This window comes from Antechinus flavipes, chromosome 2, assembly GCF_016432865.1.
Source record: "Antechinus flavipes isolate AdamAnt ecotype Samford, QLD, Australia chromosome 2, AdamAnt_v2, whole genome shotgun sequence".
In the NCBI taxonomy this organism is placed as follows: domain Eukaryota; kingdom Metazoa; phylum Chordata; class Mammalia; order Dasyuromorphia; family Dasyuridae; genus Antechinus; species Antechinus flavipes.
In genome coordinates, this window is record NC_067399.1 from 553,017,652 (window position 1) to 553,043,369 (window position 25,718).

General features: G+C 32.6%; 1 protein-coding gene across 1 annotated transcript in view; it reads left to right on the top strand.

Moving 5' to 3' along the window:
* The window catches only part of ADAMTS17 (ADAM metallopeptidase with thrombospondin type 1 motif 17), a 507,844-nt gene that overhangs the window by 374,439 nt on the left and 107,687 nt on the right, over nucleotides 1–25,718 (top strand). The window contains exons 16-18 of the mRNA XM_051980996.1: nucleotides 657–814; nucleotides 4,415–4,574; nucleotides 10,295–10,430. Of these exons, the coding sequence (XP_051836956.1) occupies nucleotides 657–814; nucleotides 4,415–4,574; nucleotides 10,295–10,430 (454 nt within the window). The remainder of the gene's footprint in view (nucleotides 1–656; nucleotides 815–4,414; nucleotides 4,575–10,294; nucleotides 10,431–25,718) is intronic.

Sequence of the window (25,718 nt, forward strand, 5' to 3'; positions counted from 1 at the left end):
TCAAACCCAATTCCCCAGTCTTCTCATCCCTTACTCCTCACAACATTCTGTTCACTCCAGGGATACCAGCCTCCTGGCTGGCATTTTAACGCTTAGCTCCAGCATTTTCTCTGACTATCCCCCCCATACTTGGAATGTTGTCTCTCTCCATCTCTGCCTCCTGGCTTCTTAGTTTTCTTTGATGTCCCCACTAAAAATCCATCTTCCAAAGGAAGCTTTTCTTAAATCCTCTTAATTCTAATGTTTTCCCTTTTAAAATTGTTTTCTGTTAATCCCTTATATAGCTTGTTTGTATACATTAATTTGTTTGTTTTCTTTCCTATTAGATTGTGAACTCTTTTAAGTCTGGAATTGCCTTTTGTCTCTTTTTTTATATGTGCCCAGTGCCAAGTACTTAGCATGGTGCCTGGCACATAGCAGGTGCTTAATAAATGCTTATTGATGGTATTAATTTTAACCCTGAATCTCATCCTTGTTTTATAATCATGTTTCTGATAAAGATTTGCCTTTTTTCCTTCTACATCAGCATTTTTTTTCCCTTTGGAGAGATTTCATGGAATAGCCTTATGAAAAGAAAGATGCCTCTTAGTTTTATTCATTTCAAGGGAAGAATTTATATTTTAATTTGATTGGGTGATCTTGAATTTTCTTTCTAGCTCTCAGAGACTCCAGTAAGAAATCCATAAACAGTGACTGGAAGATTGAACTTCCTGGTGAATTTCAGATCGCAGGCACTACTGTCCGCTATGTCAGAAGGGGTCTGTGGGAGAAAATATCTGCCAAGGGACCAACTAAAATACCACTGCACCTGATGGTAACTTCATATTCTTTTTTACATTTCTCAAAAGTAATGTGGTCCAAGGGGATGGAGAGAGGGAAGATAAATAATCCTAACAGTTTATTCCATTCATAGTAACCTGGAAGAAAAAGATTTTCCTTGGTGTTTTACAAGGATAAGGAAGTGATACTGGATGCTCAGACAAATTTTATAATTGCTTTTCATCTCCTCTATGCAAGACACTAAAACACAAGTCATAGGATTCTCCTCCCTTTCTAAAGCCAAATGTATATCTCTTCTTTAAGAGCATTCTCATCATCTTTAAAGGAAACTCCCTATTCAGCAGTGATTATCAGTGTAGCAACTATTGAAAACTGAATGGATAAAGAAAGAAAATATGCTTTAAACTACACATTTTTGTGTTATATAATCATGATTATAGATTCTTACTATGAATTAATTCATGTTGAAAACTACCTTTTTTAAACATAAAAAGTTGCATTTTCCCCTCCGAATAGCATTACTTTGAATTTTAAGATTCAGGTTGCATAAAGAATAATTATATATTGTTCATTCCCTAGTTGTCCTTGAGCAACTCATCCTGTTTGTAAAGGCTAATGTTTTTCTCATTTTAAGTGGAAATAGTGGTATAATAATATCTGAAGTAATGTCAAAAGAATACCTGATTCTCTACAGTGAGAACACATATTTTATCCACAATAAATGATGATTTGTTTTTTTAAAGATGTTTCTTTCTTCCCACTCCTGCTCAGATAAGGGAACCATTTTCCTCATATATTGTGTTGATATCTAATGATTCTTATACTGGGCAAATCCTTATGGCTAACTTGCACCAGTATAATTCAGTAATTATATCTTCAATAAATATGAAGAATAATGCTTGTATATTATCATCTGTAATTCTAAATTTTTGTGCATTTAAGTTTAAATGACCTTATCAAAGAATTTGACTCATGTTCTTAATAGATTTTCTCAATTAAACTGTCTTCTTTCTTTTTTTATTGCATACATAAAACTATTCCTACACAGTGTTTTTCTCTGACATTTGTCATATTTAAATCTGATAAAAAAAAACTCAATTTGTGTGTATGTATGTATGCATGTGTGTATTACTCAGCTAATTTTACCCCAGGAGGATGGTGTCTTAGTACTAAATATAATCCAGTGGATTTCTTAAACACTATTATTTAAGTGTTCTTTTAAGACACATTTTTAACTTCACTAAAGAAAGAAAATCATAAGGGCTTTTAAACTATAAATTGATTTGTCATTCTTTTAATTTTTTTTTCCTTTCCTATTATATCTTTATTGAGGTTTGGTTTTAGATATAACTTCATTGACCATAGTCAGTTTCTTCCTTGAGAAATTGGTTCCTTTTTTCTAAATCAGTAATCAAGAAGATCTAAAAGAATAAACCAAGACAACAACATGCATCTTACTAATAATCATCAACAATTCACATGTTAATTTACTTATTCTAACAAATAGCAATAATGTGGGTGAATTCTCCCTTTTCTACTGTATTTCATAAAGTATCCAGTTGAATTTCTGAAAGAAAATATGCAGCTTCAATTAACTTGGACAGTAATAAACAAAAAACTCATTCAAAACATTTTGTATAGTTAAAGCTCTTCCTCTAAATTTAGCATTAATCTTTTTTTCTTGAAATCGGATGTAAATATTTATATATATGTATATATAAGAATGAAAGGGATGATAACTCTCTCCCCCAAAATAGAAAACTTGCCCTAACATTAAGGGAGTATCCTGTATTAAGAGAGCCAGAAGCATCCGGGAAGCCTTGGTGACCTGCATTTGAAACCAATTATATACACACACAAAAAAAATTATACGTGGCTACAAAATTGCATGAAATTGGTTTCATATGGACTCTTGATTCACTGGTCTAATGTTCATACTGAGATAATAAAGATCTCTTTTAAGGAGTAGTTTTAAAATGCTTGGGGCATTTCTCCAACTGCATTACTATAAGTATATTTCTTGGATAAATGGATGTTTAGTTAGTTAGTCTTGCTCTACACCTCCCCCTGGCAGTCTACAACAAGCCAAGCACTTCCCAAGTTGGGTGATATTTTGGACCTGCTGAATTCCTTTGTCTAATACAACACATTGCTAACACCTTGACTGCCTTAAATAAAATCAGGGTGGGCTTTAGTAGTCTTTGCTATTATCCAATGTTGGGCATGTAGTCATAGACCTCCCAGTTTTAAAGTGAGATTAATAACTGCCTGGCTTTAGAAAATTGAATAACCCTTCCAAACTCAGAGAAAAGACATCCCCTTCCTAACCAGGTTGCTTTATACTTTCCACAATAGATGCTGTTTTATACAAAGGTACTTCAGATATAAATAGGTAAAATACCTGTTTTCTTTCATTACTTAATGAAGAAAATGAACAAACTTTTCATGCTGATTACTCTGGAAAATAGATCTGTAATAGATTCAGTTGTATTCAAACTCTCCTTCAAAATGTTCATGTGAGCTCTTCAGTGAGAAAATGAAGTGAAAGCAACTTAAATATAATTTCATCTAAAACACCCCACTGATAAACATGCTCTATTGGTACAATTGCATTCCTGAAATATAGAGTACAGAGGAGATATTTAAAGCACATCTTTCCCAGTCTAATAGTGAAGATCATTAAGGCTTGTTTTATGGCTCACTCAAGCCAATGTGTTACCAGAGTCCTATGGTAATTTTTTTGTACAACACTTTGGCTATCTTCCACTAACAGAAGTATAGTAGACATCAACAATTTCATTGAATATTTACTAAACATCAACTTGTGTAAGACATTATGTTAAGTCACTGGGAAGAAATATAAAATTAAATTAAGACATAATCCTGCCCTCATGAAGTTTATTTAGTTTAATAAGAGAATATGCCATTTGAAAACACATGACCAAAAAATTGTAGTACAAAATTTAAGTGCTTTGCAAAGGTCCAAGCAAAGTACTATGTGAGATCCAAAGCCTTTTTTAGGACAATCCAAGAATAGGATAATGGGTTATATGACATTATAGAAATTACATAGAAATTTGTTCTTTATATGAAAATTCTTATTTTTTTAAGAAGTAAAAATTCCAACTTCAGTAATACCTGCACAGGTAAAAATCAGTTACATTTTTTTTTTTAGTCTATAAAATCAGTTTCACATGTGAAATGAGCAATTACTTATCTCAGGTTTGGCCAACTATTAGTAAGTAATTAAGGCTAAAAGAGATTTTTAGCTGAACAGTCCTATTAACATATATCACCCTCTCCAGTTGAAAATAATGGAAATCCATGATGGTGATTAAGTACCTTAATAAGCATATGGATGCCAGGAAAAAAACTGGAGTGGTTTCAGTTGGGCAGTGGAGAAGTTTAAAAGTTGTCTTGCTATCCCAAGGTGCTAGTAGATTTGCTTTTGCTACCAAATATATGAGTATTCTTGCTGAGAAATTCTGGACTAAAATAGTGAATTTTCCTCTTATTTAGTCCATTAGAGAATTACTGGTTGGAGAATCAAAAATGGTGTTGCATGGTTTACACATTAAGCAGTCTGTGGACTGAGTGTACATCACAATGGACTTTTCTTTTGCCGATGATCTAGGTTTTGCTATTTCATGATCAAAATTATGGGATTCATTATGAATATACCGTTCCTGTAAACTATACTGCAGAAATTCAGAATGAACCTGAAAAGCTACAGGATTCTTTATACATCTGGACTCATAGCGGTTGGGAAGGATGCAGTGTGCAGTGTGGCGGAGGTAAGCTGCTGGGAAATGGCTATGATTGTTTGGCTTTAGGTTTTTCAAAGGGCAGGAGGGGAAAAACAGTGAGTGCAATGAACAAAGCTGCCAGAGTACAAATGCTATGGGGAAGGCTATGCTATGGCAACCTATATTGCCATGGAAATTGAATCATTTTTCACTGACTATAAAAATGATCAGAAGCAAGTCTGAAAATCACTACTTAAAAGATCCCTTGGCAGATATTCTAACAGAAATACTTCATCAGGTCATCATCACCCAATTTTAGTTTTTGCCAGTGGCTGTAGACCTTTTTTACACAGTTCTTGAAATGTAATTGGTTTGCTGAATTGGCCTGTCATGACTGTGCAAAGGGTTAGTCTCATATGACAGTGTTCAAGTCACCTATGTGATGTTATCTGAGGGGTGCCAGAAAGCATTCCTTCCCTTAAAGACCTCTGCGACTTGGCCATAATATCTGAAATTTGCATTTAGTTATTCTTTCATAGGGGAAAGAATGCCTTTTAGCTTAGGCCTTCAAAGAAGCTATTGAAGTGACATCATTATCTGAGAGAAATCACAGAATTATGGAATTTAGAGCTTGAACAGACCCTAAAGATCATCTGATAGAGTCCACACATTTTACAGAGGAGTAAACTGAGACCCAGATATAAGTGAATCACCTAGGACATTCTGAACCTTACACTGATTTTTCACCCATTAGTCGTTCAGTTCTTCAGAATGAGAGCATATCAAGGATCTCACAGAATGAGTATAAGATAAGATTGTTTGTTTTTTTGTTTTTTTGTTTTTTCCAAGAATGCCCAAAGCATTCCCTCAGAAGGTAGGGTAACAAACCACAGCAAGCCTTTGTCCTAGGCATTAAGAGACTAATTTGAGGGTAGGCATTTGGACATGAAAAGGAAGAAGGAAGAAGGTACCAAAAGGACATTTGGGAGTATAGAAATTTATTCTTGGGGCAGCTAGCTGGTGCAGTGGAGAGAGCCCTGAAATCAGGAGGATCTGGGTTCAAATCTGATCTCAGACACTTAACACTTCCTAGTTATGTGACCCTGGGCAAGTCACTTAACCTCAATTGCCTCAGAAGAAAGAAAGGAAGGAAGGAAGGAAGGAAGGAAGGAAGGAAGGAAGGAAGGAAGGAAGGAAGGAAGGAAGGAAGGAAGGAAGGAGGAAAAAAAGAAAAAGAAACTTATTCTTCATTTTTACCAATGGTCAATCCTGAGTGTGTTGCTATATTTAAAAGAAATTCCCTCGGGCCCTGTACATAAAATGAGAAATTTTATGTACAAATGAAAGCTGTTTTAAATTCATGGCCTAGACTTCACTCTACCCTTTTAGTCAGAAGATTCAAGTTACTTGATCTTGGTCTCCCATTTATAATCTTTTTCTTTAACTTGAGAAAAATTGTTTGTTATTATTATTATTATTATATTTCTTAAAAGTTTTATCTTAGCTAAACAAAACTGAATTTTTTCTTTTTTCCAACCAAATGATACTTTCCCCAGTCTCTGCTATAAACTTAATAGTCTAATCTCCTAAGGGAGATTTTTAAAGCTTTGAAGTTTTAATTTTTAAATTCTTTTAGTTTTGAATAGGCATATTTAGGTTTCCATTCTGTATATGGTCCTAATATATATAGTATGGTAAAACTCAAAACTATATCAAGACTTTGCAAGTACCTTATTTTTTAGCTATCTATTCTGCCTCTCCAGTGCTACCTATAAATCATAAAGAATACTTTTTATCTACAGTAGCTTTCATGAAAAGATAGAAAGGATTTGAATGCTCAAGAGGAATCGATTGAGCTTGTTAGACAGCCAATATATATAGAATTGTTTTATGTTATTGCCACATTCCATTATTTATTGTTAGGACTTAAAAACTTTCTCCTACTACATATAGCTCAAACTAGATTGTATCAAGTACCACTGCAAAGACTAAAGTAGAAGAATCTCTTCCACCTAAGACAGTTAATAACATCTATAATAAGTAGTTATTAAGTGTGATATGCCCAGCCTTAGCTACCCAGCTAGTAGATGTCATTGACATTTTTTTTTTCACAATGAGGTGTCTATAATGCTGAACTTTGTCCTCTCTAAGTTTTAGTTTCCTCAAGTGCATCTGTAGTTCTCACCCCACAGGATTGTTCTGAGGCACAAATGAGCTAAAAAATATAAAATACTTGGCTAACTTTAAGACATTCTATAAACAGTTGTTACCACTAGTTATTATTCCAGATTCTAAGGGCTTCATAAAGGTTAAATATTTGAACCTTGCTAGAATACATAGTTATCTCTAATGTGTATAAATCTATACATGGCATAAAATCCTTTAGGAAAACCTAGGTTCTATGCTGTCACTAAAAAGGTTACTAAATAGGGTGACAAGTTCTCATTTCAGGGAGGGACAAGTAGTCTCTCTTCTCCCTTGACCTCTACCCTCCAATCATAGTAGGGTAATGAGGGATAGAGGGAGGTCCAGTAAGAATAGGCCATGGAGAAGATTAAGAAAAAAAGGGACCTTTTCCCATCTGAAGAGATATGCAGAAAATAATAAGGGCTAACCATTAGCAAGATTACAAAATAGAAGAGATCTGTCTTAGATTCTTCCCCATTTCCTTTTTTTTTCTTGTTTCATGTTTCCTAGAGCCCTTCCTTCTCTTCCCCTTCAAGTGCCCTTGTCTTTAATTCTCCTTTGAGTAGCAAAGTTTCTCACCAGAATATCACAAATCCCCTAGTGCTCTGTATGCTGAAATAACTTTTCAGTACATTTTTTTTCCACTCTTTAAAACTTCTTTTTTTCCTTACTAAATTTGAGCTCTGTGACACATTGGCTCAATTCAACATAGATCATAGAATTGAAATAATCAGAGATCATTGAAGTACTTAATCTCTCCGTGCCTCAGTTTCTCCACCCTTGAAACGAAAAAAAATAATATTTCACTTTGTTTTTGAAGAAAACATTTTATAAATCTTCAGTTACTATGTAAATCTGAACTATTGTAATTTTTTATTCCAACCCATTTTATACCAACCATTAAGAGGCTAAATGATTTGCCTAAAGTCACATATAATAAGAATTAGAATTTTTGGTAGTATCTTCACCTTTCCCAGAATGTTTTTAACCAGCAAAATTTCTAATTGGTGGAATTTCTGGCAAACACCGTGTAGGAAAATAGCACAGAATAGATAGGGAGACTCGTGTCCTGGTACTAGAGAAACAGACTCAGCTTGATCTATATCTTTCCACTGGACTGAGATAGTTCTGGAGGGGAAAGTAAGGCAGGTGACCTTGCACAGCCTTTCCTCACTTAAATCCAACATCACTTCCCTGATGTTATGGTCCTCTCTGAGAATAAAGGACAAAATAATAACAACCCCAGCAACTTACTACTCCAAACAGAGGACAACAGTATTAGAAAAACAGTATTAGAAAAATTAATGGGTCTAACTTAGTATGGTAGTCTTATTTCCCTTTAACCAGGCTAGGAGTGTTGAGCTTCCTAATGGTAGCTGGATGGTCCAATGAATAGAGCATTGACTGTAAAATCAAGACCTGAGTTCAAATCCAGATTCACATACTTAAAATGTTTTCTTAAAAATTTAAACAAGGTCACGAAGAAGGTCACTTAACCTCTGTTTGCTTTAGTTTTCTCATCCATAAAATGGGCATATTAGCACCTACCTCCCAGGATTGTTATGAGGGTGAAATGAGCTATTTGTAAAGCTCTTTGTAAACCTAAAGGCACTATATAAATGCTAGTTGTTATTACTATAACTCAAAATGATAAGATTCCACATAGTTAAGGAATTTTTTTTTAAATAATGGAATTTTTTGGACACCATTTAATCACATTGCTCAACAATTCCACTTATTATTTAAGGTTGATTCTCAGAGAAGAGGAAAAAACATCTTAGTGAGATTTTCTCCCCTTCTCCTGCATATTGCCCTTCTCTCCTCCAGGACTGAAGAGCTGGCTCTTATTATGCTTCTCTTTTCTCAATCAATTTTAAATCTGTTACTTAAGGTCCTGCTTATCCTAGTCCAATCACTGATTTTCACTGAAGGGGATCGTTCCATTGAAGAGGAAAAGTGCCAGCATCCTCCCTACCTTTCCAAAACTAAGGAAAATTCATAACTCTCATACTCAAATAGCTCTCTGAACAGTTCTTCTGGAGAAGGAATATATCACTGTGCAGTCTTCATAGAAGAATCAACTCTTAACTGATTCCTAGAACATCTCTACCTCTATAACTCTGTGTAAGCTCCTAATGTGTTGTTTATTTAGGGAATGGATAGCATGCAACTAGGTGACTTGCTTCCCAGTCCCTGCTTCTTCAGATTATTGCCCAGAATAACTGTATTTGGACTTAAGACTATATGTTCAATGGATTTACATTTTTGGAGCTGGTATGAAATGGAAAAAGTTGAACTATTAATATCGGGGATCTTGCCATAAGCTGACAACTGAATTGTGTGTACATGTAGTCTTCATGGCTTATTTTCATAAAGCATGATACAAAAAGGACCAAGTAAGGAAATCAGGAATTCAGTTCTATATCTATTGCTGATATGTTTTGTGATTCAGGTCAAATTATTGACTTGACTTTTCTGTCAAATTCTGTCAAATTGTCTGTAAAATGAGTTTTTTAGAAAATCATCTGTGATCCTATGATCATTACTTAAAATAATTAAAATGCATATTTTAAACTTTCATCATCAGTTTGTATGTAGGTAGTGGTATTGTTAAATGAATAGGTATCTATGTTCCTGTCCTTTTGACCATTTTTCATGGTTGAGTTATGATTGGCTGCATAGTACTCCAGTTTGTCTGATCATGGTACAAAAGATAATTGGGAAACTTTGCAGTTCAGGAAGTGCCATACTCTCTACTTCATAGAAAATATATAACAAAATATATAATAAAGAGGGAAAATGCCAAATTAGTGAAACAACTAAGAAAAAACACGAGTATTCTGCAGTAGTCAAGTACTGCAGTTACTCAAGGCATTTTCTTTTATTATTAAAGCTTTTTATTTTCAAAACATATGCATGGATAATTTTCAACATTCACCCTTACAAAATCTTATGTTCTAAAATTTTCCCTTCCTTCCCTTTACCTCCTCCTCTAGACAACAAGTAACCCAATAGGTATTAACATGTGCAGTTCTTCTACATATATTTCTATAATTGTCATGCTGCACAAGAAAAATCAGATCAAAATGGGGAAAAAATGAGAAAGAAAACAAAATGCAAGCAAATTACAACAAAAAGAGTGAAAATACTATGTTGTAATGTACACTCGGCTCCTATAATCTTCTCTCTGTGTGCAGATGATTCTTTTCATCACAAAACTATTAGAACTAGCCCGAATCATCTCATTGTTGAAAAGAGCCACATCCATCAGAAGTGATCATCGTATATTCTATTCAAGACATTTTCACAAATTTAATATACCACATAAATTTTGTCTTCATTACTTTATCTCATATACTGTATTACTATATTTTATCTACTATATGATAACCAAAATTTTTTTTAAAAACCTCAAGTATAATAAAATTCAGTTGAATCAAAAATTAAATGAAATTTTGAAAATTCTTAAGTGGAAAAATAAAAATTTAACTTTAATATTCTTCTCTAAATATTAATGGATTTCACATATTGTCCTTACCTAATCAACTTAAGTTTATAATTTATATTGACTTTTTTTTTAGGAGAACGCAAAACCATTGTGTCTTGCACTAAAATTATTAATAAGACCATGACTCTGGTGAATGACAGTGACTGTCAGCATGTGAGTCGCCCAGAACCCCAGGTCCGGAGATGCAATTTACATCCATGCCAGTCAAGGTAAGAAGAAAGTTTTTTAAAAACTTTCTTCCTAACCCCTAACATCTCTTCCATGTTTTTTCTTACTTTCTTTATGATACTACTTGTAATTTGAAGGAATAATAAGCATAATTCCATAGATTTGGTTGAAAGAAAAGTGCATTAAGAGCATAATAGCTGCCCTCTTATTTTATTTCCTTTGTTGCTTAAAATAATTTTCCCATTAATATTGGGTTAAGTTGAATTTGTGGTCATCAAGTCAGAATTTCATGTTAAGTGTATATTATCTGATAATCTAATTTATTTTCATTTGAATTCATAGCAGGAGGAGTCACCAAATCAAATCATATTAAGGAAAGATATCTACATCCTTAATAGTGATCTAAATACAAAAAAAAAGAAAGTACCCTAGCTCATTTATGTTAGTTTCCCCTTTTCCCAGCTCCCACAGAAACTCAAAGAAATAACTTGTATAACATCAGAAATCCTGGAATATTAGAACTAGGGGATAGTTTAGAAATCACTTAGGCCAGGCAAGAAGTATCAAACTTTTGAAATATATACAAATGCAGTATCTGTGGATTGAAATACATTTGTACAAATGTACTACAAATGAAGTACATTTTTAATAACTGAAATTGAATCTTAATATGAATATAATCCTTAATTATATGATACAGTATATGGATTTTATCTTTGGGATAGAAAGCTAAATTATGCCATTATTTAAAGGTCATCAAAACTTTGTTCTAAATCCTGAGCCATTGCCCACTTATTTTAAATTGAATTGTATTGAAATGGAGTACCCAAGTCATGGGTCAAGTTTCACTATTTTACATATGTGAATCAATTAACTCCTTTCCCTCCCATTATTTCAACAGACTTTCACAATAGTCTGACTCTGATACTTCATGTAATATTAAAATGACTTCATTTCATGTTCTATTCTACAGTTTGAGGAATGCTTTTTAATTTCACTCTTTAGTATATCATGTTAAAGTGTCTTATTTTTCAGTGCATTGAATTTAGATTGTAGCTGTTTTTAAGCCCTCTGTATCTTATATATGCATACCTATAGTAGAGATTTCACAAAGTAACACTTATCTTACTCCACAACATCAATTTCTCTCTCAAAAAACTAGAAATTGTAGCATTGATTCAAGTGGTTAGTTGCAAATTCATGCAGAAATTCCATTCTAATGTTTAGTGCTGTGAGGAAAAAAAAAAGTTTATGGACATGATATATGAGCCCTGCTATTCTTCAGTTAATCACAGCAGCCACCCACTAAAAAGTAAAAACAAAACCATTTTTATTAAGCCTCTATTGTATACCTAGAACTATGCTAGGTACTGTGAGAAATCCAGATGTACAATAAAAGTCTCAGTCTTAAAGGTCAACCAAGCCAACCAGAGGACAACTGAATGCTAAATGTGTAGTCCTGACTCTAAGTATATTAAGGATTCAGTGAAGTAAGAGATCTATGTAAACTAGAATAAATCGCAGATCATCAGAAATCCTGGAATATTAGAACTAGGGGATAGTTTAGAAATCACTTAGGCCAGGCAAGGAGTATCAAGCTTTTTTATATCCTGGATCCTTCTGAAAGTCTAATGAAGCCTAACTCCTCAAAATGATGCTTTTAAATGCATAAAATAAAATACTTAGGATTACAAGGGAAGTAACTATATAAAAATATGAATATCAGAATATTTTTCAAAAAACAAGTTTGTTAATATACTTCAGAGTAAGAATTCTTGGCTTTAGCCTAAATTCCCATTTTTATAAATGAGGATACCTAGCAAAGTGAAGTGACTAACATTAGATCACACAGTTGAAGGCAAAGTTTTTGGAGAAGGCTTCATGGGGATGGAGCTAGAGTTGAACCTTGGAGATTATAGAGGATTTGAATGAGGTGAGAGGTAATAAGCAGTGTTGTGTGTTCTTTCTTTTGTGAGGCATTGTGGTACCCTAAAAAGAGTTCTGGATGGAATCAAAGGACCTGAAATCAAATCCCACTCTGATACTTGCTTCCTGATCCTGGGCATTTTATGTCTCTGAGCCTCAGTTTCTTCATCTGTAAAGTGAGAAAGCAGGATAAATTTAAAAAATCTGATTTTCTACAATTCTATCTCCCCTTTCTTACCTCAGAGCTCTTAAAAAAGAAATTATAAAGGAACTCTTGAAAATTGAGGACAGGAAGGATAATCATACTTCCTCACTTTACTTCTAGTACAAATATTAATAATTTAACTATGTGTCTGTGAATCTTGGGGCTTTGTATAAACTCTAGCTGGAAGAGATATCTCTTAATCCTTTTTCTAAGTTTATGAAGCTCCTTTATGAAAATACATCTAAATGAACATAAAGGTAATTTAAAAAATGAAACTTTTTAAGGGTTAATTAGACAATTTTGACTAAAGAGAGTGGTAATACTGAAAGGAAACATGTATTACCTATAAATATTTCCCTTAAATGTTACAAATAATTCATGTGGGGGCAAGGGACAAGTGTAATTTATCATGTTTGAGAGATAGTATAGCACATAGTAGAGAGTAGGTTGAACTTGGAATCAGAAAGACATGAGGCTTTAATGGCCTCTAAATAAATACTGGGTGTGTGTGACCCTGGACAAATCACTTACTGATAAGTACTCATTGATATAGTCAGCTCTTTACAGACCAGCTTCCAAGTGCATTGACAGTGTTTCCTCAACTGATAAAGTCACATGTCTGGACCAAATCCTATGTTCCTTTCATTAAGAATACACTATTTCACAGGATTTTCAAACATCTGTGATGACAAGATCAGAGCTGAATGGAAAATTTAATTTTCAAATATAGGACTCTCGAGAAGCATAAGGAGGAACTTAGTAAGATTTATCTGTTTACAACCCTACATGGTAGTACATTAGAACTTTCTCATTATTATGGCAGTTAGGAGTAACATATATGTTATACATCTATAATATATATATACATATATATTTATAAAGAGAGAACGCGAGAGAGGGAGGGAGGGCGAGGGACAAAGATGAATTGAATATGAAAGAATAATATCTTTTCAAAAAATGATGAAATTAAGGGGTGAGAGAAATGTACTGGGAGAAAGAGAAGGAAGAAGTGAAATAGTACAAATTATCTGTCATTTTAAAAAGAGGCAAGAAAAAGCTTTTACATTGGAGGGAAGAAGGGGGAAGGAGAGAGTGAAAAATGAACCTTACTTAATAGAGGTATAGAAATCTATCTTAGACTAAGAAAATACAAGGAAAATGGGATATGGGAAAAGGGAAGGGTGATAAAAGAGAGGGCATATTGCAGGACAGAGTGGTCAGTACCCAAACACTTTTGAGAAAGGACAGGATGAAAGGAGAAAGTAAATAGGGAAATAGAGTTAGCAATAGTAATTGTAAAAAGAATTTCAAAGCAGGTTTCTCTGATAAGGCCTAATTTCTCAAATAGAAAGAGAACTAAGTCAACTTTATAAAAAAGAAAAACAATGACCCAATTGATAAATGAACAAAAGATATGATTTGGGCCCAAAGGGCTATAAATTCATGCATATCCTTTGACCTAACAACACCACTACTTGGCATGAATAACAAGAGAAAGTCAAAAAAAAAGAAAAAAGAAAGAAAGAAAGAAATTACTTATATGTACAAAAAATATTCACAGAAGCTCTCTTCTCAGGGCAAAAAAAAAAAATTAGAAATTGAGGGAATGCTCATCAATTGGATAATGGCTTAATAAATTGTGGTATGTGTTTATGATTGAATATTTTTGTTCTATGCAAAATGATGAGCAGGATGCTTCAGGAAGAAAAAAAAAATCTGGAAAGTCCTCCATGAATAGTAATAGTAATGTTCCAGAATGACCAGCTGTGGATGACTTTGCTGTTCTTGGTAGTACAATTATCGAGGACTCCAGGACAGCTCTGAAAGACTTATGAGGAAAAACCCTATTCATACTCAGAGAAGGAATTGTGTCTGAGTACAGACATTCATATTAATTAATTCTCTCTCTCTCTTTCTCTCTCTCTCTCTTTTTCTCTCTCTCTCAACTTAATTTTTCTTAAGGGATTTTAATTTTCATTAGGGTGAGAATTTTTTTTTTAATAATTTCACTTTTATGGAAATGTTTTGTACAGCTTCACAACTGATTTCTTAATTGTGGGGGGTATAAGAGAGAAAACCTAGAACTCAAAAATTTTAGAAACAAATGTAAAAACAAATTGTTTTAAATGTAACTAGGGAAAAATATTAAATAAAACAAACAACAACAATAACAAAAAGAATGCACTATTTCTTTGAACATTTTTTGCCAAGTGAAGAAGGATCCTTAAGTACTATGAATCAATATCCAATAACTTTTATGTCTTATCAGAAAATGGACATGGACTTTTATTATACCAGCATAAACCTGTAGAGCACACAGTTCTTTCCCTTAAGAAACTTATAGTCTAGACTCTACAGGAATAAGACAAGTACATGGGAATAATATAATGAAGTTTTTAAAGAAAGTGAGATGAGCCCATGTAGAAAAGGCCAAGTTCAGAAATTCATCACTTTCTCCCTCTCAGGCACAATGGCATTCTGAGGGAATATTTTTAGACCTTGTAAGACTGAAATTAGAGAATCAGACTGAAAAATGCTTATTAAAAATATAAACAACCATAAGTAAAAGTAGTATGAACTATGCAAATAAATGCTGCTGGAGCACAGAGTTGCATTAAACTTATGGCATAGAATTTCAAATATACTTCTACCCAAGAAAACCCACAAATTCATTACAATCCAACAGACCACATTCCCGCACTCTGTCCATGTTAGACCACAAGTTCACACTGAACACACTTTGGACTGAAAATATTTTCAGAAGCACATTTCTTAATGTCTCCTTAGAAGTTATATTTCCACTTGCTTTGCCCACCCAGCTATTTGAATCACATACTTAACATATTCTCTGACCATGAACATCTTAAAGAAACCATTCTTTATCACCATATAAAGATGCTTTTTGTTAGGCTTGAATTTCTTTAGATTTTCAGAAATAACTACTACATCACAGCATCTGGATATAATAAGTGGGTCTTGTCAAGTTTCCATTAAGATTGTATGCTATATAATCATCCAAAAAGAAATGGAAAGACCAGATAACCCTGAAAAAGAAAAAAAGGAACTTTATTGTTTTCCTTCATTTTTAATAGAACCCCACACCATTTTCTGTCCTTTCATTGTTAAAAATTATAGAAATGCAAGCAAAAGAAAAGTCTCTTTTATCATCTATATTACCACAACTACCTATCTTGCCATGGTGTTGTATTGTTAAAGAACTTAAAGGTTCTCTAGAAGTCAGTATGATACAATGAGACAGACAAAAAAAGAGAGGGGAATATGCATAGTGACATATTTCATGGGTTCATTAATATTCACTAAACAGAAAATAAGTGCATATATTTTTAATATTAAATCTTTTATCCCATTGTCATTTTCACTTCAGTTCACTAAAAGATCTACTATGTGTAATGTTCTGTTATAAAGTATTCTCTCATCTACTTGGTTCACATTTCCTTCAAATCCAAAAATTTTCTCCTCTCTTTCCAGGTACTCAGCTTCTAACTGGAAAGAAAGTACAATAATTATTTATCAATCTGTGGTAAGGTAGTAGAATAAAAAAAAAAACTTTAAAAAAATCTATTTTATTCAGGCATTTCTTTGATTATATTTTATAGTACATTTCATATTTGAAATATTTTTTGCCCAATATTGAAAGTAGTTTGCATTTAATGGGCAAACACTGGTTGACAGAATGGAAAAATAATTCAGGACTATCTTGGAACCTAGAAAGAGCATACTAGGACTTGTGGAAAACATGTGAAATAGATCATCTATAGCATGCATCAGAAGCTTACTTTGCTGAAACTTAGGCCCAAGAAAAGAAACTAGGGGCAAAGTGCAGTAAATTAAATGAGTTTTTGAAATTATATTTCATATTACACATGTTGTAATTCACAAAAAATCTCAACCTCATATGTCATCATGGCATGGAAGTGACCATAGGCTCCTAAAGACTATCAGAGAGTGTAAATTTTGAGGATTCCATAAGTTAGAAAAGCTTTAGTGAAGTAGGGAGAGGCTGATCACCAGCATCTTGGCTACTGGATGATGAATTCTTTGGCCATGACAACCCATCAAAGAAACATGCATTAGCTCTCAGTCCAACATAAACTGTCTCATGTCTACACTCTCAGTTATAAAGTGACAAAATGGGGAGTAGTTATTTTTTGTCTAATAATAAACATTAATTTAGCTGTGCCTCCTCTCTAAAATTCAAGATCAAAGTCTAACAAGGTTTCATGCTACTGAGGAATAGAAACATATAAATCTCGACATCCTTGGAATAAATGAGTCACAAGATATGATGTAGTGCCAGATAAATGGAAGAATGGTTCTTAGGCGTGCTTTGAATAATCCTATAAGGCAAGGTTGGTTTTGTCATGCACAAAATTGTTTCTTACAGCACAATAATAATCCGTTACATTCACATACCAAAAGCAACATGAAATATTTCATGGAATACTTTATCATCTAGTTTTGCAGTGTTCATAATAAGTTGGAGCAAAATATCACCAGAATAGATCTAATTATTCTTCCTCTCAAACTCTTCTTTCTTCTATCTTTCCTATTACTAAATTACATATAAACATATGTATATATACACATCGATATATAAGTACATATATAGCTATATATACAAATGTAAATATATATATATATTTATACACAAAATTTTTTGTATTTTGTCTCTTCTGTTAGAGTTGAGTTCCCTGAGGATACACAAGGACTATGTTTTTGCCTTGGTGGAGAAAAGATCACCAAAGCTTGGTTCAATGCTTGATACATATTAATTGCTTAATATATGTTTGTTGATTGATTGAAATGAAAGTAAAAATAGCTCATACACTGGTATCCATTGAAGAGAATGATGAGATAGAGAAATTCTACAAAGAAAATTGTGAGATCCTCTATATCAAGTCAATATTAGAGATAATTAGTGACTGTACTAAATGAATATAAGAGAATAGTGAAAAATATGTTGAAATTTGATTCAAGTTTTAAAACCACAAAAGTTCAAAGGTGTGCAAACTACTTGAAAGTCTAATGCTTTATATAAGTAAGATAATTTGTCAATAAAAAAATTGGAAGACACTGAACACAGTAAGCACCAGAGAGCATCATGAAAACTAAATTTATGTATCCTAAGAGAATGGAAACAAGTGATATACAAACCTAGATGTCATTTTTTCTTTAAAAAAATCACCTAACCATTTGTTCACAATCGACTCAAATTAAATCAATAGCAAATTAAATGGTTAAAATCACCTTGAAATGGAAAAAAGAATAAAAATAAGACATTGTGTGAAATAAGAATGATGCAACCTGATTATTCAGATAAGTTATTCATGTTCCCAAAATGGAAAATGTGTAAAGGTAAAGAAACTCACTGTAATCAGTCAATAGATCAAATCTATTTTAGCTTTAACTTTGTCTGAGATATGATTACTACCCCTGCTTTTTGTACATAATAAATTATTAGTGTTTCCTATAGAAAGTTAATAAATACAGAGTAGTCTCTAGAGAAAGAGGCCAAAAGAGCCAAGGAATTATGAGTTAAAAACAACAACATGCAGCTTCCTTGTCAAGTGCACAGACACTGCAGCTACGATAATATTATTTTATCATATAAAAATTTGCAAAACATTACAGAAAAGGATCATATTAGATTATAAACAGTAGCACCAGTATAACTCTTCACCCAACAAATCAATTATGAATAGGGGAATAGGAAAGCAGTCTGCCTCCAGTTTGAAGCTCAATGAAGCTAGATCATCAAAGAGAATTCATTGATAAAACCAGAATAAGCCAGAAAAAATAGTTTTGCCAATATTTCCAAAATAAACTACAAAATTTGTACTCCATAACCTACGTCTATATTACTCATATATGAGGAAGTAAAATGGAACTTGAAGACAGTTTCCTCAGTGAAAACATAAAACGAGAATAAACATATTTTGCAAATGATATCCTTTAGCATACTATATTTACACAGTGACACATTTTTCTTTAAATTTTATATTAAACTTAAGTACAAAATTTAAAAAAGAGAAAAGAAAACATTGCCATGTGCATAGCAGAACATAAGAAAGGATTCAAAATATAGGGTGATAAATTTCCATTGCAAGAAAACACATACAATAAATATTACACATTGTGTTCAGATATATCTTTTCTTTGCATCCTTGTAGATTTTCTTTGTTTGCTACTATGAACTTTTTACTTTATTTCCCCCTCCCACCTCTGAAAACCACAATTCAGCATGGTAATAGATGTGTATGTATTTATGTATATATATTCACACATGTGTATATATAGGTATATATTTAAACCTATATATATACACACATATACATAGACATCTATAACCATATGTTCATATATGTAAAAACCATTCTATGCTTATTTCTCATTGTTCTCTATTTCTCTGAAGATAGATAGCATCTTCCTTCATAAATCCAAATCTTTTCATATTTTTCTAAATCTACCAACTCATCATTTTCTATATCCCAGCAACACTCCAACCTTATACTATCTAGTTATTTTAAGTAGTCTGAAACAATATTGATTTATATATCTTACATACAGTATAGTTTTCCTATTCTCTTTTGATCAAATCTATTTTAGCTTTAACTTTGTCTAAGATATGATTACTACCTCTGGTTTTTTAACATAATAAATTCTATTCTTGATCTTTATTTAATCTTTATATGTACTTCTCATTTTTATAACATTTCCTTAAAGTAACAGATTGTTGAGTTCAAATTTTTAATCTACTATCTGTTTTCATTGTATGGGTCAATTCATCCAATTCACATTCTAATATATAATTATTTAGTTATTTTCCTTTTTATTTTCCCTCACTATCCTTCTTACCTTATTCCTATCCTTTCTATCCCTTTTCTACCTACTTTGGCCTTAACTTATCCACTCTTCCAAGAATCCCTCTCTCATCCTCTCCCCAACTCTATCCCCTTGACTTGTTATTTCTTTCTGAATTTAGAAGATCTTTTTTTTTTACATATACATACACACACACACACACACACATACACACACACACACAAACACATATAGATATTGTTCCCTTTTTAATGTATTTCTTATGAAAGTAAGGTTTCAGCACTATCTATCTTCCCCTTGTTTCTATATCATTTTTTGCCTCATTTGTATGAGATAATTGCTCCTTTTTAATCTTTCCTTAAAAACTTTTGTTTTTTTAGAATCACTCCATCATTGTCAGCTCAGCCCAAGCCTTTCTTTCAAATTACCCAAATAAAAATGATAGTCATAAAATAATTTATTTCATATATATGAAGTAAATGACTTGACTTTATTGAGTTCCTTATAATTGGTCCTTATTATTTATCATTCTCCTGTATATAATATGTCAAATTTCCCCTTAAGTTTTGTTTTTTATTTATTTAAAAACAACAACATAAGAAAAAGAAAGTCAGAAGAGGAAAACAAAACAGAACATTGTCAGGTACACAGCAGAACATTATGGAGGATTCAAAATATATAACAATAAATTTCCAGTTCAAGAAAGAACATGTAGTAGTAGGAGAAATTATAATCATTATTCTCCGTCTTTTCTTTGCTTCTTTAAGGGTTGTTCTTTTGTTTTCTACTACATACTTTTTTTTTTACTTTGTTCTGTTTTTCCCTTTTCATCCCTCCCCCTACCTCCTCCCAAGCAAGCTATAGTTAAGCACAGATATATTTACATATAGATATATACATACCCACAGATATACATACCACATACACAGACACATGCATATTCACACCCATCCACAGACCCATATATACACACACATATGTATATACACACACATACAGCAACATGCATACATATCTACATATACTCAGATATACATACAAGCATTTGCAGAATATGCATTTAAAACAATATTAATATGTCTGGAATATAATATAGATTTTTCTCAATTGAATCTTTAAGTTTGACTTTGTCTAAGATCAAGGATTACTAGCTGTAAATTTTCCCCTGATAAATTATATTCCTGATCCTTGTTGTAATGTTTGTGTATATCTCTTCTTTCCTATCTTATTAACGCTTCTACTTTAATTGTGCTCCTTAACTTGCCTTATTACTTAACCTCCCCCATCCATGGATCCCTCCCTTGTCTTCTTCCCTCAACCTTTGCTTCCCCCTCTTCTTATCTCTCCCTCCCTATTTCTTTATAGATTTCTTAGAGTGTATACCCTCCATAGTATTTATGTAGTATTGCCTATTTAATCCACTCCTAATAAGAGCAGGTTTTCAGAACTACAAGCCCTCTTCCCCTTTAAATGCTTTTTGTTTGTTTATTCTTTCTCTGCAGCTCATTTGTATAATTACTATTTTTATATATTTCTAGGAAGTTTTGTTTTTTAGAGTCAGATCATACTCAATCTTTCTTTTGAGGTATCCAATTGCTGATGTCAATCTTAAAGATATGGTAGACATTTACATATTTTTTTTAACAGACAACATACTGGATGGTGTATTGATGCATTTTGCAGTTGTCATATTCAATACATGGATTTCCCTTCAAGAGAAAAAAAAACTATAAAATGAACTCTAAATAACTTGCAATATTAATCTGTTCTCTTTGCTATTTAGAACAAAGTTGACAACTTAAAGCTTTATGAGAAGTGGGCTTTAATATAAACAAGTCCTGGAATTAATCAACATCCATTTCAGGAAGTTTCTTCTCAGAATCTGGGGAGGTGCTTGTATCTATATTCTGTTCAGTGGCCTGAACCCCTCCATAGTTATCACCTTATCTTTCTAGTGGTCCATTCTGTTGCACTTGCTTATCATCTTTTGGAAGCTCCACTTTAGGTCTAGGCTTTGTAACTATAGGATTACAGATGCTTGTAAGCTCTTTAATTTTTGCTTCAATCTCCTTTATCATTATGATTGGATCCACAGTAAGATGTTGTCTGTTTTGAAGATTTAGCTTTAGACATTTACATATAAAAAACAAACAATTGTCTTGAAACTGATCTTTGGTATTGGTTCTTATATGTTAAATTTTCTATTACATTGAGGTTTGGCTGAAAGATCTGAAAATCTGCAAGTTTTTTGAATGTCCATGTTTTTTCATTCAATATTATGGATAGTTTTGCTGGACATAGTATTTTTGGCCATAGGCCTAGATCTTTTGATTATTGGTATATATGATTCCAGGATCTATGTTCTTTTATCATGGCTGCTGCTAAGTGCTATACAATTCTTTTTGTGACTTCAGCATATTTGAATTGTCCTTTGTCTTGTTTCTTGAATTCTCTTTAATCTCAGGTTTTCAAAATTGGGCAATATTTTTCCCAGAGGTTTTTCATAAAAGTTCTCTTTTTTTTTCTATTTCTACTTTTTTTCTCATGTTCTATCACTCTAGGGCAATTTTCTTAGATATTTCTTTAATTGTTGTTATCAAAATGGGCTTTTTAGTCGCAGCTTTCAGATAATGCAATTATTTTTATATTATTTCTTCTTGATCTGTTCTTCAGGTCTGTTTTTTTTTTTTAATAAGAGGTTTCACATTCTTTTCTATTTTTTTCATTATATTCAATTTTATTATTTCTTGGTCTCATAGCTTCACTGGGTTCCCCTTTGCCCAATTCTAATTTTCAAAGAGTTATTTTCATTTTTAAGACTGTATCTTTCTTCTTGTTTTTCTTGGATGTCTTTATTTTATTTTATTGTGTTGGGTTTGTTTTTTATTAGCTTTTCCTCAGTGTCTCTCATTTGATTTTTAAAATTTTTTTTGAGTTCCTCTATAAATTCTCTCTAGTCAGGAAGCCATTTAATGTTAATCTTTGGGAGAAACGTTTTTTTTTTTTTTATTTCAATGTGCTCCTCTGAAAATGACTCCCAATCTTCCTTATTCCCATAGTAAGTTTTAGAATTTTCTTTTCCAGTTTATTTTTATTTTTTACTTTTTTTTTTTTAACGAGAAGTATAAATGTAGGTACCACGAATCATGGGGTTAGGAGGTGGCTTCATTTCAGTTCTTCCCTCTGACCAGAAATCCCAAACTGAGAGCTCCTCCCCTCCTAGAAATACCCTTGCCCCAATACTTTTGAACTCCCAGTGTGTACTTTTCCTTCTCACCCAGGGCTGCAACTCTGCAGCACAGTTAGGCCAGGTGTCCAAATCAACCAAAATTCACTCAGTCTTCTCAAACTCAGATTCCCAACTCCTCAAGTAGTCTAGGAGGTAGAAGTTTCTGTAGTTCCTCCTAAGGCTCCAGCTGAACTGTTAGCCCTTCAGAGCCCCATTTGGTGTTTCTGTGGAACTAGCCTAGAAATGTTTGTATTACACACTGGTTAATTCTGGCCTGGGGTCTTTTTTTGGATCTTCTTGGGTTAGACATCTATTCTATCTCAAGTCTTCTAGATCTTTCACCAGTCTATGTTTGCCCAAAGGTGCAAATTGTTTGGTTTGTGAGGGAAATCTGGAGAGGTTGAAATTTACTGATCTACTCTGCAATCTTCCCAGAATCCTCCAAGTTTTCCTAATTTTCTCACAAATCTGAAAGCTAAAGTCCTTCAGCTTTTTAAATATCCATTTGTTTTTTATTCAGAATTACACTTAACTTTGCTGAGTAAATTATCTTGTTATGACTCCAGCTCTTCTGCTTTACACAATATTATATTCCAAGACCTGTATTCTTCAACATAATATGTCTTGTGTAATCCTTATTATAGCTTCATGATATTTTTTTTTCTTGTTGCTTCCAATATTTTCTTCTAAACCTGGGTGCTTTGAAACTTGGCTATGAAATCCCTGTAAATTTTCCTTCTGGGATCTCTTTCGGGTGGTGATCAATATGTTTTTCCTATTTCTGCTTTGCTTTCTTTTTCTAGAATTTCAGGACAATTTTATCTGTCAATTTCTTGTAATATTGTATCAAGAATTTTTAAAAATCACTTTAAAGCAGTTTTCTTATATTATTTCTTCTCATTCTTCAGATTAGTTGATTTTCTGATGAGCTGTTTCATATACGCTTCTACTTTTATCATCCTTTTGATTTTGTTTTATTATTTCTGTGTATCTTGAACATCATTAGCTTCCCTTTGCCTAATTCTTGTTTTCAAAAATTTTTTTCTTAAGTTTTTAGTTCTCTATTTCAAGTTGGTTGCCTTTTCATAATTTTCTTGGATTGCTCTTACTGTTTTTCCAATTTTTTCTCAATCTCTCTTATTTGATTTTTAAAATCAATTTTAAAGTTCTTCTAAGAAATATTTTGGGTTTTGGGATCATTTGATTTTCTTATTGAAAAAGGAATAGCTTTTTTAGCTCCATTTTCTTCCTCTGAATATAAACACTGATCTTTTCTATCCCCATAGTAACTCTCTGTGATTGGATTCTTTCTCCTTTGCTTGCTCATTTTTTGGTTGTTATTTTTATATTTAGGAGCTGTTAAGTCCTGATATATGGAGAATAATGCCCCAAGTCTCAGTTCCTTCTTACTGTTATTTTCTGAGGCTTCAACTTTCAAGCACTCAACCTTGTGATCTCCTCTGCACTCCCAAGTAACAGCTAGAGCCCCTGGTCACTTCTAAAGATATTAAAACTACTGTGTTTTGATTATTGCAACAAAAGGCTTTTTTGGTAAAGCAAAATGCAGCTTTGACCTCACTAGTCAAAGAGTATACAAATTTCTTTGCCAAATGCAACCATAGGTAAAACTTTATTCCGTGTCCTGATTAGTAACAAAAAGACATAAAACAAGTATATATGCTAACAAGTCTTTGAAACTTTTCTGAAGGATATCCAGAATAGAATCCAAATAGAAAACAGATCCAATTTTAATGGTGAGGTCTTTCAGATGTCTATTGCTGCTGATGTCTTGATCACATCAGGATCTGGAATATTACAGGTCTCCTCAATGAGATCTATGATGACTCAAAAACTAAATATACATAACAGAAATGCAGATCACTGTAAGAGGGACTGTGGAAACACAGGCACACTAATAAATTGTTGGTAGACCTGTGAATTGACCTAATAATTTGAAAGAACAATTTGGAATTACTCCAAGAAAGTTAGTGTGTCTGTGTTTCCACAATCCCTCTGGGAGTGAATATTTCTCTTTTTATCATCTTTGCCAATTTCTGGATAGGGGATGAAACTTCAGAATTACAGTGATCTGCATTTCTGTTATGTAGGGATTTGGGACATTTTTTAACAAATAGTTCTTAAATCTTAGCAATTCTTTTTTTTTTTTTTTTTTTGAGAACTGGTTGTTCAAGTTCTTTAACCACTGATCTACTGGAGACTGACTTTTGGTTTTATATATTTCTATCTGTCCATTTATCTTTGATAGCAGAACCCAATCATTTGATGTAAACATATTTCCCCAGTTAAGTACTTCCCTTTTCTATCTCTTGCTGATGGGTATTGTCAATAATATGTGAAAATGGTGATGTTTGTGTGGGTTTATTTTATTTTCTGCAAGTTTTCTAAAGCTATTGTTTCCAGTAGGTTTGGGGTGATTTCCTAGGATTCTCATATCATCATATCATCCGTAAAAATGATAATTTTATTTCCTCATTACTTATTCTAATTCCTTTAATTTATTTATCTTTTCTTATTGCTAAAATCAACATTTCTAGTACAATGTTGAATAATAGTGGTGATAATGGGCATCCTTGTTTTACTTCTGATCTTATTGGGAATGTGTCTAGCTCATCTCCATTACAAATAATGTTTGCTGTTGGTTTTAAATACACACTGCTTATTATTTTAAGGAAAGCTTCCTTTATTCCTATGCTCTCTAGTATTTTTAATAGCAATGGGTGCTGGATTTTGTCAAAAGCTTTTTTTTCATCTATTGAGATTATCATCTGATTTGTATTGATTTTGTTATTGATATGGTCGATTATGGCAATAGTTTTCCTGATATTGAACCAGCTCTGCATTCCTGGTATAAATCCCACTTGGCCATAGTGTATTATCCTTCTAATAAATTGCTGTAATCTCTTTGCTAATATTTTATTTAAAATTTTTACAACAATATTCAATAGGGAGATTAGTCTGCAATTTTCTTTCACTGTTTTGGCTCTTCATGATTTAGGTATCAGTACCATATTTCTGTCATAAAGGAATTTGGCAGTACTCTTTCTTTACATATTTTTTCTAAATAGTTTATATAGTATTGGAATTAATTGTTCTTTAAATGTTTGG